We start from the raw sequence: 20990 nt of genomic DNA, 5'->3' as shown, positions 1-20990 counted from the left end.
TGTGCTGTTGAAACTGTAATGCAACAGTTATATCTACTGCGAGCCAACTAACGTGCAACTTAATTGCAACTAAAAAATGTAAAATATGAATCTGTATATGTAAAAAACTATTTGTGAGTATTTTTTTGTCAATGATCAATATTACTTGTACCTTAATAGTAATATGTAGAGAAATAATTGTTAGCAAAATGTTTATGCAACTGTTACGAAACATTAAAAACCATAACAGTATTTTCACGTACGTAACTCTATCTACATGTCTCTTCATGATTTAATATGAACAAATTCACCATTAGAAATTTGGAAAATAATAAAAATACACCAGGATAAATATTTTACTGTAGTACTGGTGTATTTTTTTTTATTATACTTGAGCTTGATTGTTTGGGAACTCTAGTTCAACTTTTTGAGATCTACATTTCATGGATCTAAAAATTGAAGTCAGTACATTAGTTTTATGTGAATTAAACTGAATTTCTAGTTGAATTTTAGTTTCATGGTAGTTTTTCTACATTTTTCCATGAATTCTATTTTGGTCGTCTTCTCAGGTGAAGTCACCGGAATTAATGGTGGTTCTCTTTTTGGTTGGATTTTCGCTTCGGCTGTGTTGGGCTGCGTGGTTGCCCAATGGTTGCCCAAGACGCATAGATCCTGGGATGAAGGTGTGTGTAAGAGGTATTTGCGTAATTTTTTTTATTTGGGATGTATATTTGTTTATTTAGGCAGGAAGAAGTATTTAAGAATATTGTTACTTTTTTCGGTTAAAACTGGAAAAAAGCCCAACATAAAATGTCATTTTCATGCCAATATTTAGTTAAACAAATGCCACTTAATTTTCTAACCATTTCCACTGCTATAATCTAAAAACAAAATTAGATAATCAAATTCATAACAACATTTTCATTTATATTCAGTATTGAATTTACACAAAATGAAGCTTAAAAAATTAAATATGCCTCCAAACTTATACAACTAAACTTACATATAATAGAACAACAATATTGCCATAATCAAAATCAAAACACATAGAGTAAGATTGAATATTTTTCTAAACTTCATTAAGTTGTCAACTTTATTATCTCTTCTCTGAAAAATTTTAGACAAAATCTTCACTTTTCCTTCAAGTTCATCCATCTTTTTAATCAAATCAAACTCACTCTTTGGTGGTGGAGGGTCTGTCCATTTTAAAAAATGGCACCCAACTTGATTATTATTTTATAAAAAAAATTCACAAAATAAACATCAAGCTTAAATTGTAATCAAATAGTTGGCAAATCAAAAACCATAAAAAAAAAAAAAAAAAAAAAAAAAAAATTATCACACAATAACAAACTTGGGTAGAACTTAAGTTCTTAGCTTCAAAAAAATTCACCAATTAAATAGAATTGAAACAAAAAAAAAAAAAAGATTTGAATTAAAATCCACAATTTAATACACACTTTGTTACACTTATATTCATTCATTCACCCACTTCCATGAATCTTCTTCTACTTTTGTAAGAGTTATTAAAAAAAAGAGATTGAGGATGATTTGCTTAAACTGAGGAAGATATGCCTAAACTATGAACAGAGTAAAATGTTTTTCAAGCAAAAAAAAAAAAAAAAAAAACTTGTGGGGAAAAAGGCGGAGAAGAAGAAGAAGACGACTTGAGAAATTATAGTATGCTTTTTTTGTTTTTTTATTTCTTTTTAATTCCCTTTTTATTAAGTAGGGGTATTTAATATTTCAAAAAAAAAAATTAACTACCACCAAATTCTGTTATGCCATATCAAATGGATATTGTTAAAAACCTAAATGTAGGACATTATTATACTGATAATATATTGAGGAGATATTTTAACATCATGTATATTTAATTTAGAGGCACAAGTCGATAGTGAGATGAGTTCAGGAGCAAATTTACTAATTGTTCTATATATAATTATTTGATGTTTGCTTTTGAACAAATTAGAGCAAAGGCATTAACAACCTTAAAGTAAAGTAAACTAGTGATAAAGGCGAATGATTAATTAAAAGTAATTCAAGACTAGTCCAATTGTAATCCAAGATTGATTTTTGACTTAGACCCGAAGAAAGCGGGGGAGGAGACACGTGTCATGCTTTTAAAGCAAGTGGACCTCAAAGCTATGAGGTTTTGAACTTGTATAGATAAAGATAGAATTTGCAGACCTAGCAAGTGGTGCATGTGGGTCTTTGATAATTGAAAACCCTCCTTTCTCCTCTCTCTTTAATTTGCTATTGCATTACAGTCCAAATTTTAATGTCATCAGCCATGTTAATCTCAGTTTAATTAATTACCCCAATACCACTAATCTATAATATTCCATCCACTAATTCAGTTTTAGGCTGAAAATAGAACTTTATATAAAATGGTATTTTTTGATATTTTGCGGTTGTAAATTAATTAGATGTATAATTAATTTAGATATTATTTCAGCAAGGTTGTGAAGTGTGATCACAGTTTTATAAGTAATTATATTCCAAGTACAAAGTACCTCATATTTTTGTCACGACATCTTGTTTATGTATATGTTTATATTTCTGACCAAAAAAATTATAGTTTATATATATGTGTGTGAAATTATTATTTATATACTTGAGTTTATATGATTGATCATATATATTTATATTGTTCCTCACCTTCCAATCATTTATAAGGATAAACATTTTAGTCACTTATAATCGATCAAATAAGAACCAGTGTAAATATGTACCTAGCTAAAAAGTACTGATTTTCTCTAATATATATTATTAGGAATAGCAAATTAATAATTGACATATTATGTACATATATATGTATATATTTTTAATTTTTCACACTTAAGTAATTAAAATGAAGTTTTGGGATGTGGGTAATCGTAAAATCATGAGCTAGCTATGAAACTATAAATTACTTCTAATATGTAAGTTTTTTTTCTTTTTTTCTTTTTTTTTTTTTTTGACGTGTTCTGATATGTAAGTTAAAAAAGTTCATATGGGATTGAATAAAATAATCTAATTTAATTTATTAACACATTGGTGTTTAATTAAGTTTATTAAAAGAAATTTATTGAAAAGAGATTCTAGTCTAGCATTTTATAATTATTATGTATAACTGTCCAAACCAAATGAGCAGAGAACATTTATAATATAGATATGACAAATAATCTTGCCGGAGATTATGGATTGAATTCATAATTTTAATTACTTTGATAATTTTTTATATTCACTAAGTAATCTTTCCGAACTCATGTGGTCATAGGGGATTTGGAAAGTATATACATTTTTTTTCAAAAAGAAAAAATTTAGATAAGTCAGTATGTGAAAAATTATATATTAAAAATTTATTATGCAAATGCCTATTTTGCTAATATGGAAAATTTGTTAAGAGCAATCACAGCAAGAGCTGTATAATAGCTCAATTCGTAAAATATAGCTTAAAAGTATGAAAAATAGTCTTCCATTATAGCTGCTGCAAAATGAAGGACCGATTTAGCTTATTTATAGTGCTTACAAAACAAAATGTATATGACAATGACATAAAATATTTAAAAATGAATCAAATGTATTATTTAAATAATTAAGTGAAAAACAATATAAAAATTTAAACTAAAATAAAAAAAATATAATAAAATTTTAATGATATATTTTAAAAAAAATAGAGTAAAGAAACTAATGAGAGTGCTTCATAATTTTTATTATGTATATAATTTATTTATAATTATATATTAATACATCATTTAAATATTATTTTTATTTTGGTATAATATTAAGATATCTTGTACCATTTTTCTTGCATTTAATTTCAATTTTGACAAAATTCGCAACCAATTTTATTTCTTGGTGAAGCAAAAGGGGCTGGAAATAATCAAAGGCAAAGGGCTCCCTACGACTTCGATTATTAGCCAAATATTTGAAGCAATGTGTAAATTTTTTTTATTTTTTATATATTTTTCATTTATTGTTAGTCCAATAGAGAATGAATAATATAGAAAAAGATAATCTGACTTATCACAAACAGACTAGAATAAGTTTCTTTGAATGATATTAACAGTCCTTAATAATTTTAATACAAACTATTTTTTTCTTATGAATTAAAAGAACCACTTGCAAAGAAAAAAAGAAAATGGCGAGATCACAGAAAAATCAAGAGAGAAAGAGAGACACCGAGAAAGAGAGAGATAGAGAAAAAACAAATAAGAAAAAAATATTCTAGGGCCGGCGGTGGATGCGGCGGCCCTAAAAAAATCTTCTAGGGTTCTTTGGGGTGGCACTTGCTAGGGCCAGCGGTGGCTAGGCTAAGAGAAACCGAGAGAGAGAGAGAGAGAGAGAGAGAGAGAGAGAGAGAGAGAGAGAGAGAGGAAAAGAAGAAAGAAAAAAAAACATACCTTGTATTGGGCGGTCGGCGGCGATGGGCGAGAGAGAGAGAGAGAGAGAGAGAGAGTTTCTTTTAGGGTTTTTGAAAAACTTGACTAATTATGCATTTATTGGGCCAAAAAAAAATTCTAAACCTAAACTATTCAATATTGGTAGAATAATTCATTTTTTCCTGAAACCCATTCTACCCCTCCTATTTGAACAGTCCTCTCTCTCTCTCTCTCTCTCTCTCTCTCTCTCTCTCTCTCTCTCTCTCTCTCTCTCTCTCTCTCTCTCTCTCTCTCTCTCTCTCTCTCTCTCTCTCTCTCTCTCTCTCTCTCTCTCTCTCTCTCTCTCTCTCTCTCTCTCTCTCTCTCTTTCCCCCTTCTCTTTCGCGCTCTCTGTAAACACGCACACGCAGGAACACACAATCAGACAACCCACACAACCCACGACTCACAGACCACCTCGACCTCATGACCACACCACCGACACCACCCACGGACCATCGCGACTGGACCACTGCGACCACCACCCAACACGGACAATGTCTTCGTCAAAGATAATCTCTAATTTTTTCATGAATTTTTAACTGTAATTATTTTGTTTTTTCATGATTTAGGGTTAAAGCATTAGATTTAGTGTTAGATCTGTATTTTTAGTAGAGAATATGTGATTTTTGAGGTTTTTAGGCTCGAATCTAAGTTTATGGGTAATCTGTGATTTTTGCCTGGCCCGATGCAGGTCCAATGTAGGCCCGATATAAGGTCTGATGGTAGGTTAATGTTGAATGGGTTGAAGGTTGAAGAAGATAGCCCAATAGGTCCGATATAGGACCCGATGGTCCTCATAATTTTAAGTTTTTTTGTGACACAATGGGTCCAATATAGGGCTTGATAGGTCTGATATCAACAAGACAATATCGGACTTATCGGCCCCTATATCAGACCCATCGTGTCACAATAAAACTTAAAATTATGAGGACCATCGGGCATACTATCGGGCTATCTTCTTCAATACTTCAACCCATTCAACATTGACCTACCATCGGACCCTATATCGGGCCTACATTGGACCTGCATGGAGCTAGGCAATCGCATATTCTCCTCAAAATACATATTCGAGCCTAGAAACCTCAAAAATCACATATTCTCCACTAAAAACACAAACCTAACCCTAAATCTAATTTCTAAATCATGAAAAAATAAAACGATTACAATTAGAAATTCATGAAAAAATTAGGGATTATCTTTGACGAAGACATTGTCAGCGTTAGGTGGTGTGATCGCGGTGGTCCGTGGGTTGTATGGGTGGTGTGGTCGCGAGGTCAAGGTGGTCCGTGAGTCATGGGTTGTGTGGGTGATCCGATTGTGTGCTCCTCCATGTGCGTGTTTACAGAGAGCGAGAGAGAGAAGGAGGAGAGAGAGAGAGAGGGGGGGTTATTCAAATGCGAGGGGTAGAATGGGATTTTAGGAAGAAAAAAAATGACATATTCTACCAATATTGAATTGTTTAGGTTTAGAAAAAAAAAATTAGCCCAATCAATGCATAATTAATCAAATTTCTCTTTTTAATTAGAGTTTTCTTACAATTGAGGCGGTTGGATTTTCCTTATAGTTTTATAGGGTTTCATTAGGAGTTTTATTATGGGTCGAATCCCATTTATAAGTTTGGAAACCCATAGGCTTCGGTTATGTGAAAATAACCGAAGTCATAGGGTAACATGTGGTACCCTATGGTTTCAGTTGTTTCTAAAAGAACCGACTGAAGTTTAAAGGGTTGCACAATAATTTTTTTTCTTTTAGCTTTTAGTTTTCTTAATATATATTTGAAGTTATATGTGAGCAATTAAATAGCATGGGTACTAAAAGGATATGGCTTCACTTTTTTTATTTTATTTTATTTTTTTGTAATGATTGAAAAATTCGAGAGAAAATTACATTGTATATCTATTTTATTTTAATTGTTTTAATTTTCTTACATTTAAGTTAATGTAAATTATGTGCTAGACTAAGTGGAGGGTGAAAGTATAATATTGAGTAACTCACTTATAAAAGTAAATACATTTTAATGAAATATAATATGTAATATTTTTTATTAATGGATATAAAAAGATGTGTTCCTATTCCAAAACTCTAGTGTATATTGATAGCTAATAACTTAAGGCTAGAAATCAAAATTGAGAGGAAGTTGGAGAAGACAATTAATTAGGAAGACAAAATAAAGTTTATTATTATAAGGCTATTAATTATTGGCTAAAAGAGTAGAAGTGGGAGTAGAAGAGGGTACTTTAAGGTGCTTAAAATCATACAAATATAAATTACAGGTATATCATTTAACATTTCTCAAATCTATATTATATACCAACTTAGGAATATGTGGACTTTTTTTTTTTTTTGGTAAATATTTGAAGATACATATATTAATTATAATAATAATTATTATAAGCATCGTAATTAATTCGAGAGAGAGAGAGAGAGAGAGAGAGAGAGAGAGAGAGAGAGAGGTGTGGACCCATCCACCGCCCATGAGCACGCAGTCCTACCGAAACAAAACCCATCCTCGATCTATTTTTCTCAAATCTAACCCTAACCCAACACTTAACAGCTAATAGAAGACAAAGGAAAAGGTAGAGAAAAAATAAGAAGAAGAAGAAGAAACCCCCAAAATCATCATCATATTTTTCTTCTCCAAATACCAGAAAAGAAATTAACATCAAGATCCAATCATGATGATGATTATAGTACTGGTGGTGGAAGATCGGTCATGACACATCAAAATCTGCTACCTCAACTATCTCTCCTTCTTTATTAATTTTACTTCTACTACTACTTAGCTATATAGTTGATTTTGTTCTTCATCAAATTAATCATTCATATATATATATATATATAAATATGGATGCCCATTCTCTTCCACCACCATTCCACACAAGAGATTTTCACTTCCACCAACAACAATTCCAGCAACAACACAACTCTGAAGATGAACAAACAGGAAGCAGCATAAACAACCTCATGGCCAAAACCCCAAAGAGAGATCGCGGAGGAGGAGACGAAGACAACGACAGTGGCGGAGACCACTCCGGAGGCAAAGACCTAGTCTCCGGCTCAGGAGACGACCAAGACAAGATGATGTCAAGGAGGCCAAGAGGAAGACCAGCCGGATCCAAAAACAAGCCCAAACCTCCAATCATCATCACCCGCGACAGCGCCAACGCTCTCCGCACTCACGTCATGGAGATCGCCGACGGCTGCGACATAGTCGACAGTGTCGCCACCTTCGCCCGCCGCCGCCAACGCGGAGTCTGCATTATGAGCGGCACCGGCACTGTCACCAACGTCACTCTTCGCCAGCCTGCTTCTCCGGGTGCTATTGTCACCTTGCACGGTCGTTTTGAGATCTTGTCTCTTGCAGGGAGTTTTCTTCCGCCACCGGCTCCGCCTGCGGCTACCGGACTGACTATTTACTTGGCTGGTGGACAAGGTCAGGTAGTTGGGGGAAGCGTTGTGGGGACTCTTATTGCTTCTGGGCCGGTGGTTGTTATGGCTGCTTCGTTTAGTAACGCAGCCTATGAAAGGTTGCCGTTGGAGGACGAAGAAGCGGCTATGCCAATGCCAGGTGGCGGCGGCGGAGGAGGGAGTCTTGGGTCTCCTACAGGTGGCGGAGTTGGGCAGAATCCGCAGTTAATGACGGGGGCGGATCAACAGGCGAACTCTAGTGGTGGTGGTGGTGGTGGTGGTGGTGGACCACCAGGTATGTTTCATGGGCTGCCCCCTAATCTACTCAATTCTATTCAAATGCCATCTGAGGCTTATTGGGCCACTGGTAGACCACCTTTCTAATTTAGTAACTCACAACTTCAACTACTACAACTATATATATACATACATATGGATAGATAGAAATATCTATATATATACATATATGAGTTGATCTCATCCTCTTCTTCTACTCCATTTTTTCATCATCATATCATATATGGCCTTCTTCTTTCCAAGAGTAAAATTATGCATATATCTAGCTATATATATGTGTATGTGTATGTAAGAAGTAGTAGTAGAGAGGAGTTTCATTGGGAATGTCGAGCGCGCGATCGAGAAAGTTGAAGCTTAATATGATTATTATTATTATTTCAGGTTTTTTTTAAAAAAACAAAAAACAAGATTTTTGTACTCTTTTTCATTTTGTTTTTTGGGGTTTAGTTTCGTTTCTCATTTTGATGACAAGTTTCAGCTTGTTGATTGATGAAGGACTTTTTGTATATTTCATGATGAATTTATTATATATGTCGAATTAGATTATTTAGAGTACTACTATTCTCTCAAACTTTATTGTATGTTAATTAGCTTTGCTACCTCCAATGAATTATTGTTTATTTCTTTTACTTCTTGTTGGATTATATTTATACGTGCCATAGTTTATATGAGAATATTAACTAGTTGATAATCATCTTCATGTCATAAAATAAAACTCGTGTCTAATTATTATAACAGATAATAATTGGTTAAATTGTTCTCCTTAATTCGATCGACAAGGCTAAGCGCTATAAATATATATTTCTATATATTCAAATACATAATGATGTGCCGAACTAAGTATATACTCATCCATATATATACATTCACGGAGACTGAAAAAATTAACTTATGTGTAATTAATACTTTTGGCTCTCAATTAATGTGTATAATTTTATTGAAGAACGGAGTTAAATTGCTTTACATTTCTGTTCATTTTATTTTCTGATAAATTCATTACTTTCATGGCGCCATTGTCATGTTTTATATATCATATGCAATTGTCTCTATCTATTATGAACCATTTTTAATTGTTGACCATGATAATTATTGTAGTTATTTATATATATATATTTGTCTAGTACTTCTTATAGTGATTTATTAATGACATTTAATGCATAGTAAGAACTAGGTAAATATAAGTATATATATATCATAATTAACGTGATGTAATTATAATTAGTTTACATATATATAATTTTAACATTCCTATAGTTTTTGATATATCCACATTATTGGGATGTTTATGTGTGTATAATATATGATCCTTAATATAATGTGATACTTATCTATATATATATATTTGAACTGGTGAATTCATCTAATGGTGGTTATATTGCCTATGGTATATATTACGTGGAAGAACAGTGATTATTTGATTATTGTGTGTGTGTGCATATAGAGAGAAAAAGCAACGAGATATGGGCTTGATTAGATGTTCTCCATATGTAGGTGTTTTGTTGTGCAATAAGAGAAGGAAGAAGAGAGATTTTGAACTACGTGAAATGTGTATGTATATATATAAATATATAAGAGTGTATGTATGCATATGTAGGATATATATGGAGACATGAAAATATTTGGGTACTGGTATACACGTGCACTGCTCTGATGAAAGCTCCTTTACGAGGCAAACAACATCTAACAACAACACTTCCATTAAAAGCCCACAACACATGTATATATGTATATATGTATGTATATATATATATATGTATATAATGTGTTTCTTTCGATCTCAGAAGCTTTTGAAGAAGTATCATGAATGAATTAAGTCCCTTATCTAACAACGTGTGTATCTTTATTTAGATCTTGGGTTCAGAGAATCAAGCTATTGGGCAGCTGTATCTCAAATTAGCTAGTCCCACTCGATCCCACACACACAGCTTACTCATATTCATTTCATACATCTATTCTTAATTCTCTTACTTCCTTTTTTATCTTCTTTTATTTTTTGGAAAAGGATTATATATTCTCTTACTTCAACGAAATATATTTATATATATTATATACTTAATATATGTGGTGTGTACAACCTTATATAATGTGAACTTATCTATTATTCTTGTGTGGGGACAGTAGACTTGTTCATATATATATATAGGAAATAAATATTTTGTACAAATTTGGTATAAGACAAAGATTGATGTAATCTATAGTATATAACAATTTTTTTCACTCATTTACAAACAATAAAGAAATAAGACATCACCAACTCATCATGTAAAATAATAAATAATATATTTTTCAGTGTAGAACTCTTGCAATGTATGTATATGTACATAAATTTATTATTGTAATTGTTTTTACTTTATTTGATTCGTGGTCACTCAACAAAGAAAAATATTAATTCAAATATATATATATATAAAAATATTACTGCATCGCAAATGCGATTAGAAGTACGTAGGAAAATGTAATTATAATAACATTACATTTTCCCACAATGTTGTGTTTTTGTGGTAGTTTTAGAGCTTTTATTATTGGTAATAATTGGCTAACTAATTATTAATAATAATTAATTAGAATACTATTTTTGAAACCCAACGGTTTTATTTTAAAAAAGGTTTAGTTATACATATATTAATGATTGATCTAGCTACTATATATGTTGTCATTATTTTAGCATCATTATTAATTTCTTTGTCAACTTGCTGCTTTTTATATCAATATTTTTATTATTATTACTACTACTAATAATCATTGAATGGCATCAAGAATGTATATAGTACAGACTTATCATAATTATGAAAATAACAAATAATAACACTTTATAGATATAAACAGAAATTTATATAAAAATAAATTAAGCCCAACAAGTTAATAACAACTGCTTCATGACTCATGAGTAACTAGAATAATAATAAAAAAAAAAATTAAAAGAAAAAAATAAAAAACACAAACTAGATATTTATCTATTTTCAATTTCCTATGTTTTTCTTTTTCTCTATACAGATAAATATACAAACTGAATAGAAGCTACCACGAGAAAGGGTCACACCTAGTTGAAAAACTACACCACGAGACAATAATCATAGTAATTTCATCAACAAGAAGTTTTGGCCTGCGGTGTGTAAAACAATCAAAACCAATAAATATAATCACTACTATAAAACGGAAATGGACTAGCTGATAAAGACAAAGCTAGGTAAGAACTACAGCTGATTAATAATCAATAATCGATTCGTAGGCGTATCAGCTCGGCAATGAAAGTGGGGCTGGAAGACAGTGTTCTTTGTGCAAGATTCCTAATGTCTTCTCGTGGACAATCTCGTGAAATGCGCACCAACTCCCACAGAGCTCCTCCAATTATCATGTCTTTAGAGTTTACTTCTGTAGAGAAAAACGCAGAGGTGCAACTAGTTTCAGCAAAGATGGTGGCTTTTAGTTCATAGTGAAATAAGTAAAAAAGAAGAAAACTTTACCATGTTGTGCCAAGTGACATAGTGCAAGTTCAATATGGCGCCTAATGGCCGAGGCTTCATTGTTTGCGTTTTGTACAATCCATGGCAGCGCTCCATCCTCGATTAGAAGAGACTTTCCAGTCTTGGTTCCTGAATGATTTTAAAACAAGCATAATTCATTCATTAGAATCTGACTTTTTTTTTTTTGTTTTGTTTTTATCAAAATGGCATTTAGGTGGCGTTTGGTTGGAGGTTATGAAATGGAATGAAAGCGATCTCCCTTCCATTCCTTTCTTTTGTTGCATATTAAAGTGTTAAAATGTCATTATAATGGAATTGCCTTTCCACTATTTTGGTGGAATGACAATTCTATTTTGAAATGAAATGAAAGACCATTCTAATGAATGATGAGAAAAAATTTAATAATTTTTTATTAATTATTTTTATGTATTTTAAATTTTATTCCATTCCATTCCTATTCTTATTGCCATTTCCATTTCCATTCCTATGTTTTCATTCCTCTCAACCACAAGCCACCTTAACTCTTTGGCTGATTTTACCTTGTGTAGATGCTCTTGACTCGCACTTAGCAAAGTTTGCTATTCCACGAGCAACTTGTGCAAGAACATCAGGATGACCACTTCTAACCATTCCTAGCAACGCTTTGATTCCACCTTCACCTCTCAACTTGGTTTGTAATTTATCTGAATGGTAATTAATTTTGTTAATATACTAAAACTTGACTCATGCATGATAGAATAAGCTTCAAAACTAGTGTCAAAACATCTTGAGACTTTACCATTTCCGCATAGGTTTGCAATGGCTCCAGCAACCATTCTGAGAGTTTGTGCATCTTCAGCATTCGCTGCTGTCATTGATAGTAAACTAATTCCTCCCTGCGCCATTATTAGCTCCTGATTGGTTTCTGATAAGATAGTTCAAGACAAATCAGAGCTGAAACATGAGTTTATTCTCTCAAGCCAAGACCACACATTTATAAACCATAATAAGTAACCAGATATGGAAACTTTACCGTTCATGGCAAGATTAGCAATTGCACCCGCTGCAACTCTATGTATTGTTTCATCCTCAGTGCTTTTCAATAGCATCAGTAAGGATGTCAGACCCCCAGCTTGTACAATCTTCTCTTGATTGGATTCTAAACATTAGATATAATTCATATTAGTAAGTAAAATACTTCTGCCATGTTGAAAATTTGACCATGTACAAAGCTTGACACATTTCGTTTTGTGTACAAATAGATCTTTGATGGCATGGGCAATATTTTGAAAAAACTAAGAACATGCTTGTGATGAAAGGGATAAGTTTCATAGTCACCTTCGGCTGCAAGATTTGCTACGACTTTAACAGCGTGTATTCGCACATCAGGATCTTCTGCTTCTAGCAGAGATAAGATCTTTTGTAATCCCACTGCAGTAAATTGCATTTTATTATTTATAAACAAGGGAATTAGATCCTTGGAGTTTACATTATTATGGAAAGAAAATATTGCCCAGCAGTATAAGAACAAGCTATACTACCTTGTTCAAAGAGTTGTGCTATTGAGGATTTCTCTTCATTTCCTGATTCTTTTAGCTGTGATTGCCTCACTTGCTCCATAAGAGAATCTAGACCTCCAAGAATCTTCCCAGGCTCACTCAGGTCTAGTTGTTTTCTTGTCTACAAAGGAAAATTTAACCAGTTAAAAAACACATATCAGATACTCTGAATATGATCACCATGAACACTTGTACTTTTGTGACCTTGGCTACACAAGTGGAGCTTAGAATATACACACATAAATAATTATAGATATATACAATGTTGCAAATTAGTATCATACCTCATCAGCTTCAAAACTTATTTGCATCAATTGACTTTGTAGCATAGCTATTTCTTCTTCTAGTTTTTCTTTTCGATGCGTCTCATCTTCCAACATCTTGCGTAGCTTCAAGATCTCAGAATTCCCCAGTGCCTGGCACTTACAATAAAGTAAGTATGAAAAACATGAAGCTGAAAGAAAAATATTTGGGGCATGGAAGATTGGGGAAAGTAACAAAAGAGCAAAATAGAGTTATAAGAAGAGAGAAAGAAACATACCTCTGACCTTTTCCATTGAGAAAGTTGATTTTTTAGATTATTGATTTCCTCTTCAGCATTCTTCCTTAGCAGAGTTTCTTTCTGTAGCATTTTTTTGAGCTCAACAACTTCCTCTAGAGCAGACAAATTCTGTGAAATACATTTCCGGGAACTCATTACAATATAATTTTAAATGTTAGTTAAAATGGAGAATAAAATAAGAGACCAGATAAGGTATGAAAATTAGAAGCCTAAGTGATAAATTTAAGATAAGCCTAACATGATTTCTATATAGTTCTGATAAAGTTGTGTATTATTTCATACATTAAAGTTAAGGCATTATAACAAAGCAGCATATTTCATCATTTTATAAGCATATTTTTCAGTTTAATGACTGGCATATTTAGATGATGGAACGCAATATAGTTAATGCTTATTTTTATTCTAGTTGTACAAGACATCATAATTCACAATTACATCCTTATAGACATCAGTGCAGACAAATGCTTATGGTGAATCATCGTGCAGAACAAGTAAATGTGTTGTTTGATGCCTTATTTTTTCCTGCTTTTGTGATGATGATATTATTTATAGGAAGCATTTTTTTCATCTGATATAATTACCTCTTTGTTAGATGTCACATCAGTGCTATTATCTTTCTGTCCATTAGTGATTTTGTCACTGCCATAGTTTCGCTGATTCATCATCAATTGCTCTTCAAGCTTCTTTATGGATTCCATGTAATCTTTCTGATATTTCAATCTTTCTTTCTACATAATACGAAAAATGAGTACGACAAAATTAAATCAAATACAGGCACTAATGAAATCGGAAGTTCTATGAGCTTAAAAAATAAAAGAGACGAGCTACTTCTATTGCTTATGGGAAAAAGTAATAGTAATAATAATGAAATGAAAAGCTACTAAGTCCAATTAGCTTTCCAAGGAAAATGATGCTTCTGGATAATATCTACACAAATATTTACCTCCAAGGCATCTGCATAATTCCTTTCAGTCTCAGAAATCTGATTTTGTGCCTCAATGGTTATTCTCTCAATTTCATCCTTAAATGCTTTCTGCTGCCTTTCATGTTCGGCAATAAGTTTATCTAATTGTATATCTAGCCTTCGGGATAAACTTTTGTAATCAAATTCCTCCTTCAGTTTCAGCATATTTTCCACCTTCATAGCCTATCAGGAGAGAGAATTTTAGTACATTTTTCTGAATGAAGGAATTATATGACGAAACTTCATCGTTCTGTTTTCACAAAACTCCCAAGAAAATTTGCTCATGCTCTTTTCAGTCAGATAATGAAGACTCATGGACACAAATAAATATTCATGAAACCCTATTTATTGCAATGACAAGATTCCAAGTTATATTTATTGAAAAAAAAAAAAGCTAATAATGCATAAGTGCAATAATGAAGACTAAATCAGCTAGAACAGCTGTGGGCCTTATTTATTAAGGAATATATGGAAAGGACTTTGAAACACACCCGTTGTCCAAACATAATAGTACTGGTTGTTTCTCCTCGATGGCGTGGGGAAGGGCCAATGGTAATTATAAGTGAAGTTCTTGCTGTGCCTGTTAATACCATGAGTAGAAAAAATTGAGCAATCACCTATAGCAACAATACCATTTCAACAAAACTGAATTCATATTGACAACAAGAAATGATCTTTTTAAAAAAAAAAAAAAATTACTCTTACCTCCAAAGGAATCCCGAAGTAATCTCGTAAGCTTTGAATCCCGCACTGGGACATGTGCACTATTTTCTGCCAGTGCATTAATGCACTTGCCTAGTGCACTTAATGAAAGATTGATTGATTTAGCTTCCTCTAATGTATGTCCTTCACTTCCTGTGAAACCCTCCATTTAAAAACCAAATAAGTGGTTGAAAAAAATGAAGGTAAAATCTACATCAAAAGCTCACTCATAACAAAACACACCCATAAATAAATCTTCAAACAATTTTACTAAACAAATAAATTGGCTTGTATGTATAAAATTCTGCTAAATGCATGACTAATCAAGACTTGAACTCAAGGATGAGCATGCCAGCTACACTGAATCGAGTTTCTCATTCCATTTACTATTTATGAGTATCTAAGAAACCATTCATTACTTCATGCATGGTTGGTCCATTGCTTATAACTATGTTGTATTTTCTTATTTCTATCAATTACTTCGCAAACATACTTTTAAGGAATGTAAAATAAATCTTGATGGAGAATCATAGATGCACCTTGTTAGTATAAACTGTGGAGAAAGAATTGCCTCATACTAAAGCATATGCTGCATTGTTAACTAATGTTGCTAAATATAAGTTTTTCCTACAAATAAAGGCCAGTCAACGGGGAAAACAATTAAAAAGACTCATTTTGTAATTAGAGACTCTAAAACTCTTTACCTGACTTGTCAATACGCTCTGAACCAGCTAGATCGACTACAACTAACTTGCCCTTCCGAACTAAAGGGGCCTTCAGATTTTTACTTATGTGGGAGTTGTTGCCATTTTCATTTGAAAGAGTTGAATCTCTTCCTTTCACATGCCTCTTCACATTTACCTGTAGCAGTTTGTGTGATAGTTAATGATCCTCCTCAAACTATTTAAAACTTGTAACAATTGCAAGCATCGAAGATCAAAGAAATACACATTAAGTATTACCATCAAAATTGCATGACTACGAGAAGATTCTGTGTTCAATTTTGTATTTGCAGCAAAACGGTGAGCCTCTCCAAGTCTTAATAATTCCATGAAACTCATATGGTCTCGAATTTCAATTATTGTAGCCCCAGGTAGAGAAACATCTCCAGTTTTGGGGTCTTCCACTATGGAAATGTTATCATTTGCAGGATCAAGAAGGTCCTGTATGGTTTCCATATAAAGCTGCAAGCATAGATGAAAAAAACTAGGATCATTTGGAAACTATTACAAACTAATCAAAGCTCAAAACAAGTTTGACTGATTAAAAATTAAATATCAGACAAGTTCAGAATATACATAAAGGATTATGACTATGGGCTAAAAAAACACAGAATTTGCCTCAAAATATGATATAACAACCTGCAAATATGAAACTGATACAGAATCAGTCTCTAGAGAAATATCTGCTAAAATGTCTTCCATTGCGCGCACCATTATACCACGAGCAGCTGTGTCTTCTTCTCCGAGTCTTCCAAGAGTATATGTTTTACCTGTACCAGTTTGCCCATATGCCATCACCGTTCCATTATAACCATCTAGAACACTCTGGGTAAAGAGAATAGAAAAGTTCCACGTTAATGAAATATCAACGAAAAAATATAGTTTGTAATGAAAAGTGCTATGCATTAGCACAATACAAATAATGAAAAGAATATTTCATGTATATGTACCTCCACAACAGGTTTTGCTACAACTTCATAAACACGTTTTTGTGATGCAAACTCAGTTAGCACCTCATCAAATTCGAATGTATCAGAGTCCCAATTGTTTTTCCTTAGTTTCAACCTTTTAAGCTGAGAACAAAGAAAAAGGAGCCTAATTAAGTTACCACAAGCATTAGAAAATACTGTCTGACGATGGTTGGCATCCATTACCAAAAACACCATATATAGAAACAGGGTACCTCTGACTGTAGCTCTACACAATCAGCAAAGTCAGCATCCGCTATCAATTCCTCTTGATTTCGGGGTCTCAATCTTACAGCAACTCGAACTCTTCCAGGAACTAGATCCACATCCACATATAGAGCAATTTAAGAGGAATTAATAAAAATCATAAATTTGACATTTTTTTAACAGGTAATCATAATTTCTCTTTGGTCTATGACAACTAGACAAGCAAGTACAATAATGGGACAGCCAATGGCAAAAATATGTGGACTAAGACTACAATGATAATGTAATGATATAAAACACAAGTGATCTTTATCACCATAATAAGGAGAATATTTTCATTTTCAACAATGACAACAACTTAGCATTGAACAAAATAAAATCTAAGTAGGGGATATATAAACACATGTTGGAAATTTGTAAAGTACTATAAGAAGTAAACCAAAACAAAAACACTGTCATTAATCAGACAACAGGCTTTCTTTTTTTTTTTTTTTAAATTTCTGCTAGGAAATTTATTCTATTGATTAACTGCCCTGCAAATCTAGCCTTGAAAAACCAAGGCTTTTCTGCAACTAGAAAGTGATTCCAGATACAATTGAATAACTGCATAAACTTAAGGAAAACTTTATACCAAAACCTTATTATTATTATTAAAAAAATAAATAAAGCTACCAAATTTAGAAACTACATCTACATGATGTCAAAAGTAATTCACAGGACCCAAATGCATCCTGACTAAGAATTCAAAATCTAAAAATTCCATTGTCTAACATTAGGGAAAACTAAAACATCACAACTTGACAACAAAGTGTCCAATTGCAAAGCAAGTTTTAAAGCTCCCATCATCATCATCATCAAAAAAAAAAAAAAAAAGCGTACCATATACAAATCTTGTTTCTTACTCAAACAAGATGCAACTCATATGAAATGGGAGAAGCAAGATCTCAATCATATTCTTCAACTAAAGACAGAAGAAGAGAAGAAACCAACCTCCTGTATCGTCCTTGGCAGCAGCTGCAGTGGAGCCACCCATTGAGCCAGTACTGCTGCGGCGGACCCCAGAAGAAGACAAAGGCTTGGATTTGACAGAAGAAGAAGAAGAAGAAGACTTGGGGTTGGAGTTTACAGAGAGAGGCCTATCGACCTTGAGTGAACTCCTCTGAGAAACACCATTCCGGTGATTAAAGCCAGCAGAAGTAGCCATTGCAAGGAAAAGAAAAAACTAAAACGAAATTACAAATCAAGTGAGAATCACAACTCCATAGACAAATAATGCGAGCTGAAAAATTGAAAGAACCCAGATAAAGTAGAGGTCTGACAAATTTGAAAGTTGAAGAAAAACCCAGAAAGACCCAAGTGAGTATGGTGAAATCGAAGAAAACCCCACAAGAGTTGAGCTTTAAAATGGGTGCACTTGAATGCAGAGAGAGAGAGAGAGAGAGGTTATTACTTTAGTAGTAAAGCGATTTAGGTAGTAGTGGACCAGTACGAAATCGTGTTAGACGTGACTCAGATAAACCCGGAGCTTAACTTAGTACTGCTATCTTATGTATAATCTTAGTATAGTTCTACCAACTGTTATTACAGGAGTGCTAAAATAGATTACAAACAATCCAATCCCTATAAAACACCGAACTTATAAAATTATTGGCAGATTAAACTTTTTTTTTTAAATTTTATAATTGGGAGGAATACAATCAGAAATTTACAATCCCGTATTTATACCAGGTTCATGAAAATATGTGAAAATTCAACTAAAAAGTAAAATATAGTTTACTGTGTGTCTGATATGTCAGATAAATATTAAATATTATATTTTTATTATTATTAATATAATTTTTTAATATTTTATTATTAAATTTTAATATTCTCCCACACATTAAATGGTTTACATTATTATTATTTTATTATTAAATTTTATATTTATCTTTGTGATTATTTTATATTTTTTTAATAAATTATTAAATAATATATTAAATTTTGAATGAAGATTTATAATTATACATTTGAAAGTAATAAAAATTGATGTAAAAATATCAAAAAATTTATTTTTATGTCAAATATAACTCAACTTATATATATCTTATTAAAAATAATAATATGTTTACTATTAAGTATTGAGAATTAATGATAAAAGAGTAATTCTCTTACATTGATTTATTTAATTTATTAAATTTAGAAAATAGAGAACTTGATTAAATAAAAAATACAAAAAAAATAGAGAATTTCCCTACCAATTTTTAAAGAATGTCATTACGGGTAATGATTTTTATTTATTTTTATTTTATTTTTTAATATTAAATTTATAATAATAATTTATTCTTTAAAATATGTTTTACAAAATAACTATCATATACTATAATTTACGTCAAAGAGTAATTTAGGTAATTTAAGCACTCCGATTACGTTTACAGATAAAGTAAATAAGATAAATCACTATCATTCTATTTTCAAATAGTTTTTTAGTAAACAACATATTATAAATATTGATTAATTCCGATTATTCTTTATTTATCTTATTACATTTCTCCATCAATTTATTCCAATTCTAAATACTGATAAATAAATGTGTCATTAGTGATCTAAAAACCGAAACGTTGTTATCTTTTAATGGACTGATTATTAACAACAATCATAGATTATTAATTAATCAACAAGAAAACCAGAAATGAAAGTAGCAAAATCCTTTAAAATATTCAATTATGTTACAAGTAGAGGATGTCAAAGAGATACTAAAACAAAACAAACAGTTGGCCTTTAAAAACAATCAGCCGCCACCATCATTTCTAGCTTCAAAAACTGTAGACCTCATCCCTATAAGTAAAAATAAATATAGTTATTTGGTAATATATATTTTAATTTGTTAAAAGTAAATATTTTTTTAATTTAAAAGTTAATTTAGTCTTTCTTGCAAAAAAAAAATAATAATAATAATTTAATCTAATTTTCCATATAACTCATGTTGCGGTAGGAATAATCATAAAAGACATAATTTATTTTAATTCAATCTCCATCAAATTCGATTTAATTCGTAAAGTATATATATCTGTTATTGTGGGAATTAAAAAATTTTAAATTTACACTTACAGATTGAATATTAATTGACACATAAAAATTATCAATCTAATATAATCCACATATATTTAAATATATTTTAAGAAAATAAATATTTATAATTAATATTTAAAAGTAAAAATAATAATTTAAAATGTAATAAAAATTATACAAATATATTTTAAAACTTAATAAATGAAATGTTTGTTTAGTTCTTACATATATATATACTAGTATATTGTTACGTGCGATGCACGTATGCTATGTTTTATATTAAGTATTATATTATGAGTTCGGAAGGAAATAAATGAATCAAAAATAAATAATATTTAATTTAGAGAGATTTGAATAATAAATTTAAATTAAACTTTTATGTCCAGTATAATGGAGTTTAAATTAAACTACAAATGTTAGTAAAAACAGAAACAATAATAATAAGGTTAATATATATATATTTATATATTTATATTGTGAAATGAATATGATTATAATATTAAAAGTATAATAATCTATAAATTTTGTAGGTTTTTGAAAAGAGTAGCCTGAAATATTATTAAATAATAGATATCTTTGTTTCTAATTTTTAAAATTAATAGAAATAATTCTATTGTGTTTTAAAAAAAAAAAAATTGAATAGAAAGAATATACAAAGTTCAAACAAAATATTACTCAGGGAAAACTAAAATGAAATATTTATGAGGATTCTTTTAATTTTT

The 20990-nt window shown here is 31.3% G+C and overlaps 2 protein-coding genes across 3 annotated transcripts; one reads left to right on the top strand and one right to left on the bottom strand.

The window, feature by feature from the left end:
* The first annotated feature begins 6803 nt into the window (after positions 1–6803).
* LOC133037898 (AT-hook motif nuclear-localized protein 26-like) lies at positions 6804–8722 on the top strand. Its single transcript, XM_061115655.1, has one exon. It carries the CDS (start codon positions 7233–7235, stop codon positions 8178–8180), a length of 948 nt encoding a protein of 315 aa, XP_060971638.1. The 5' UTR covers positions 6804–7232; the 3' UTR covers positions 8181–8722.
* Positions 8723–10902: 2180 nt separating this feature from the next.
* Positions 10903–18809, bottom strand: LOC115702193 (kinesin-like protein KIN-UA). 2 transcript variants are annotated; one of them, XM_061115654.1, is made up of 19 exons: positions 18211–18809; positions 17229–17329; positions 16996–17118; positions 16685–16870; positions 16286–16507; positions 16028–16184; positions 15327–15476; positions 15113–15201; positions 14601–14804; positions 14239–14385; positions 13637–13765; positions 13380–13511; positions 13078–13216; positions 12875–12967; positions 12570–12695; positions 12336–12461; positions 12097–12240; positions 11558–11686; positions 10903–11465 (listed from the first exon to the last, which is right to left on the bottom strand). In XM_061115654.1, exons 1-19 carry the CDS (start codon positions 18422–18424, stop codon positions 11305–11307), a joined length of 2772 nt encoding a protein of 923 aa, XP_060971637.1. In that variant the 5' UTR covers positions 18425–18809; the 3' UTR covers positions 10903–11304. The 2 variants fall into 2 exon arrangements, with proteins under 2 accessions (XP_060971637.1, XP_060971636.1); XM_061115653.1 differs by having other exon boundaries at positions 13380–13517; positions 18211–18767.
* Between the last annotated feature and the right edge of the window lie 2181 nt (positions 18810–20990).

Source organism: Cannabis sativa, chromosome 5 (genome assembly GCF_029168945.1).
Source record: "Cannabis sativa cultivar Pink pepper isolate KNU-18-1 chromosome 5, ASM2916894v1, whole genome shotgun sequence".
In the NCBI taxonomy this organism is placed as follows: domain Eukaryota; kingdom Viridiplantae; phylum Streptophyta; class Magnoliopsida; order Rosales; family Cannabaceae; genus Cannabis; species Cannabis sativa.
Note: the sequence above shows the minus strand (reverse complement) of the source record. Positions and strands in the feature narration are given on the sequence as shown.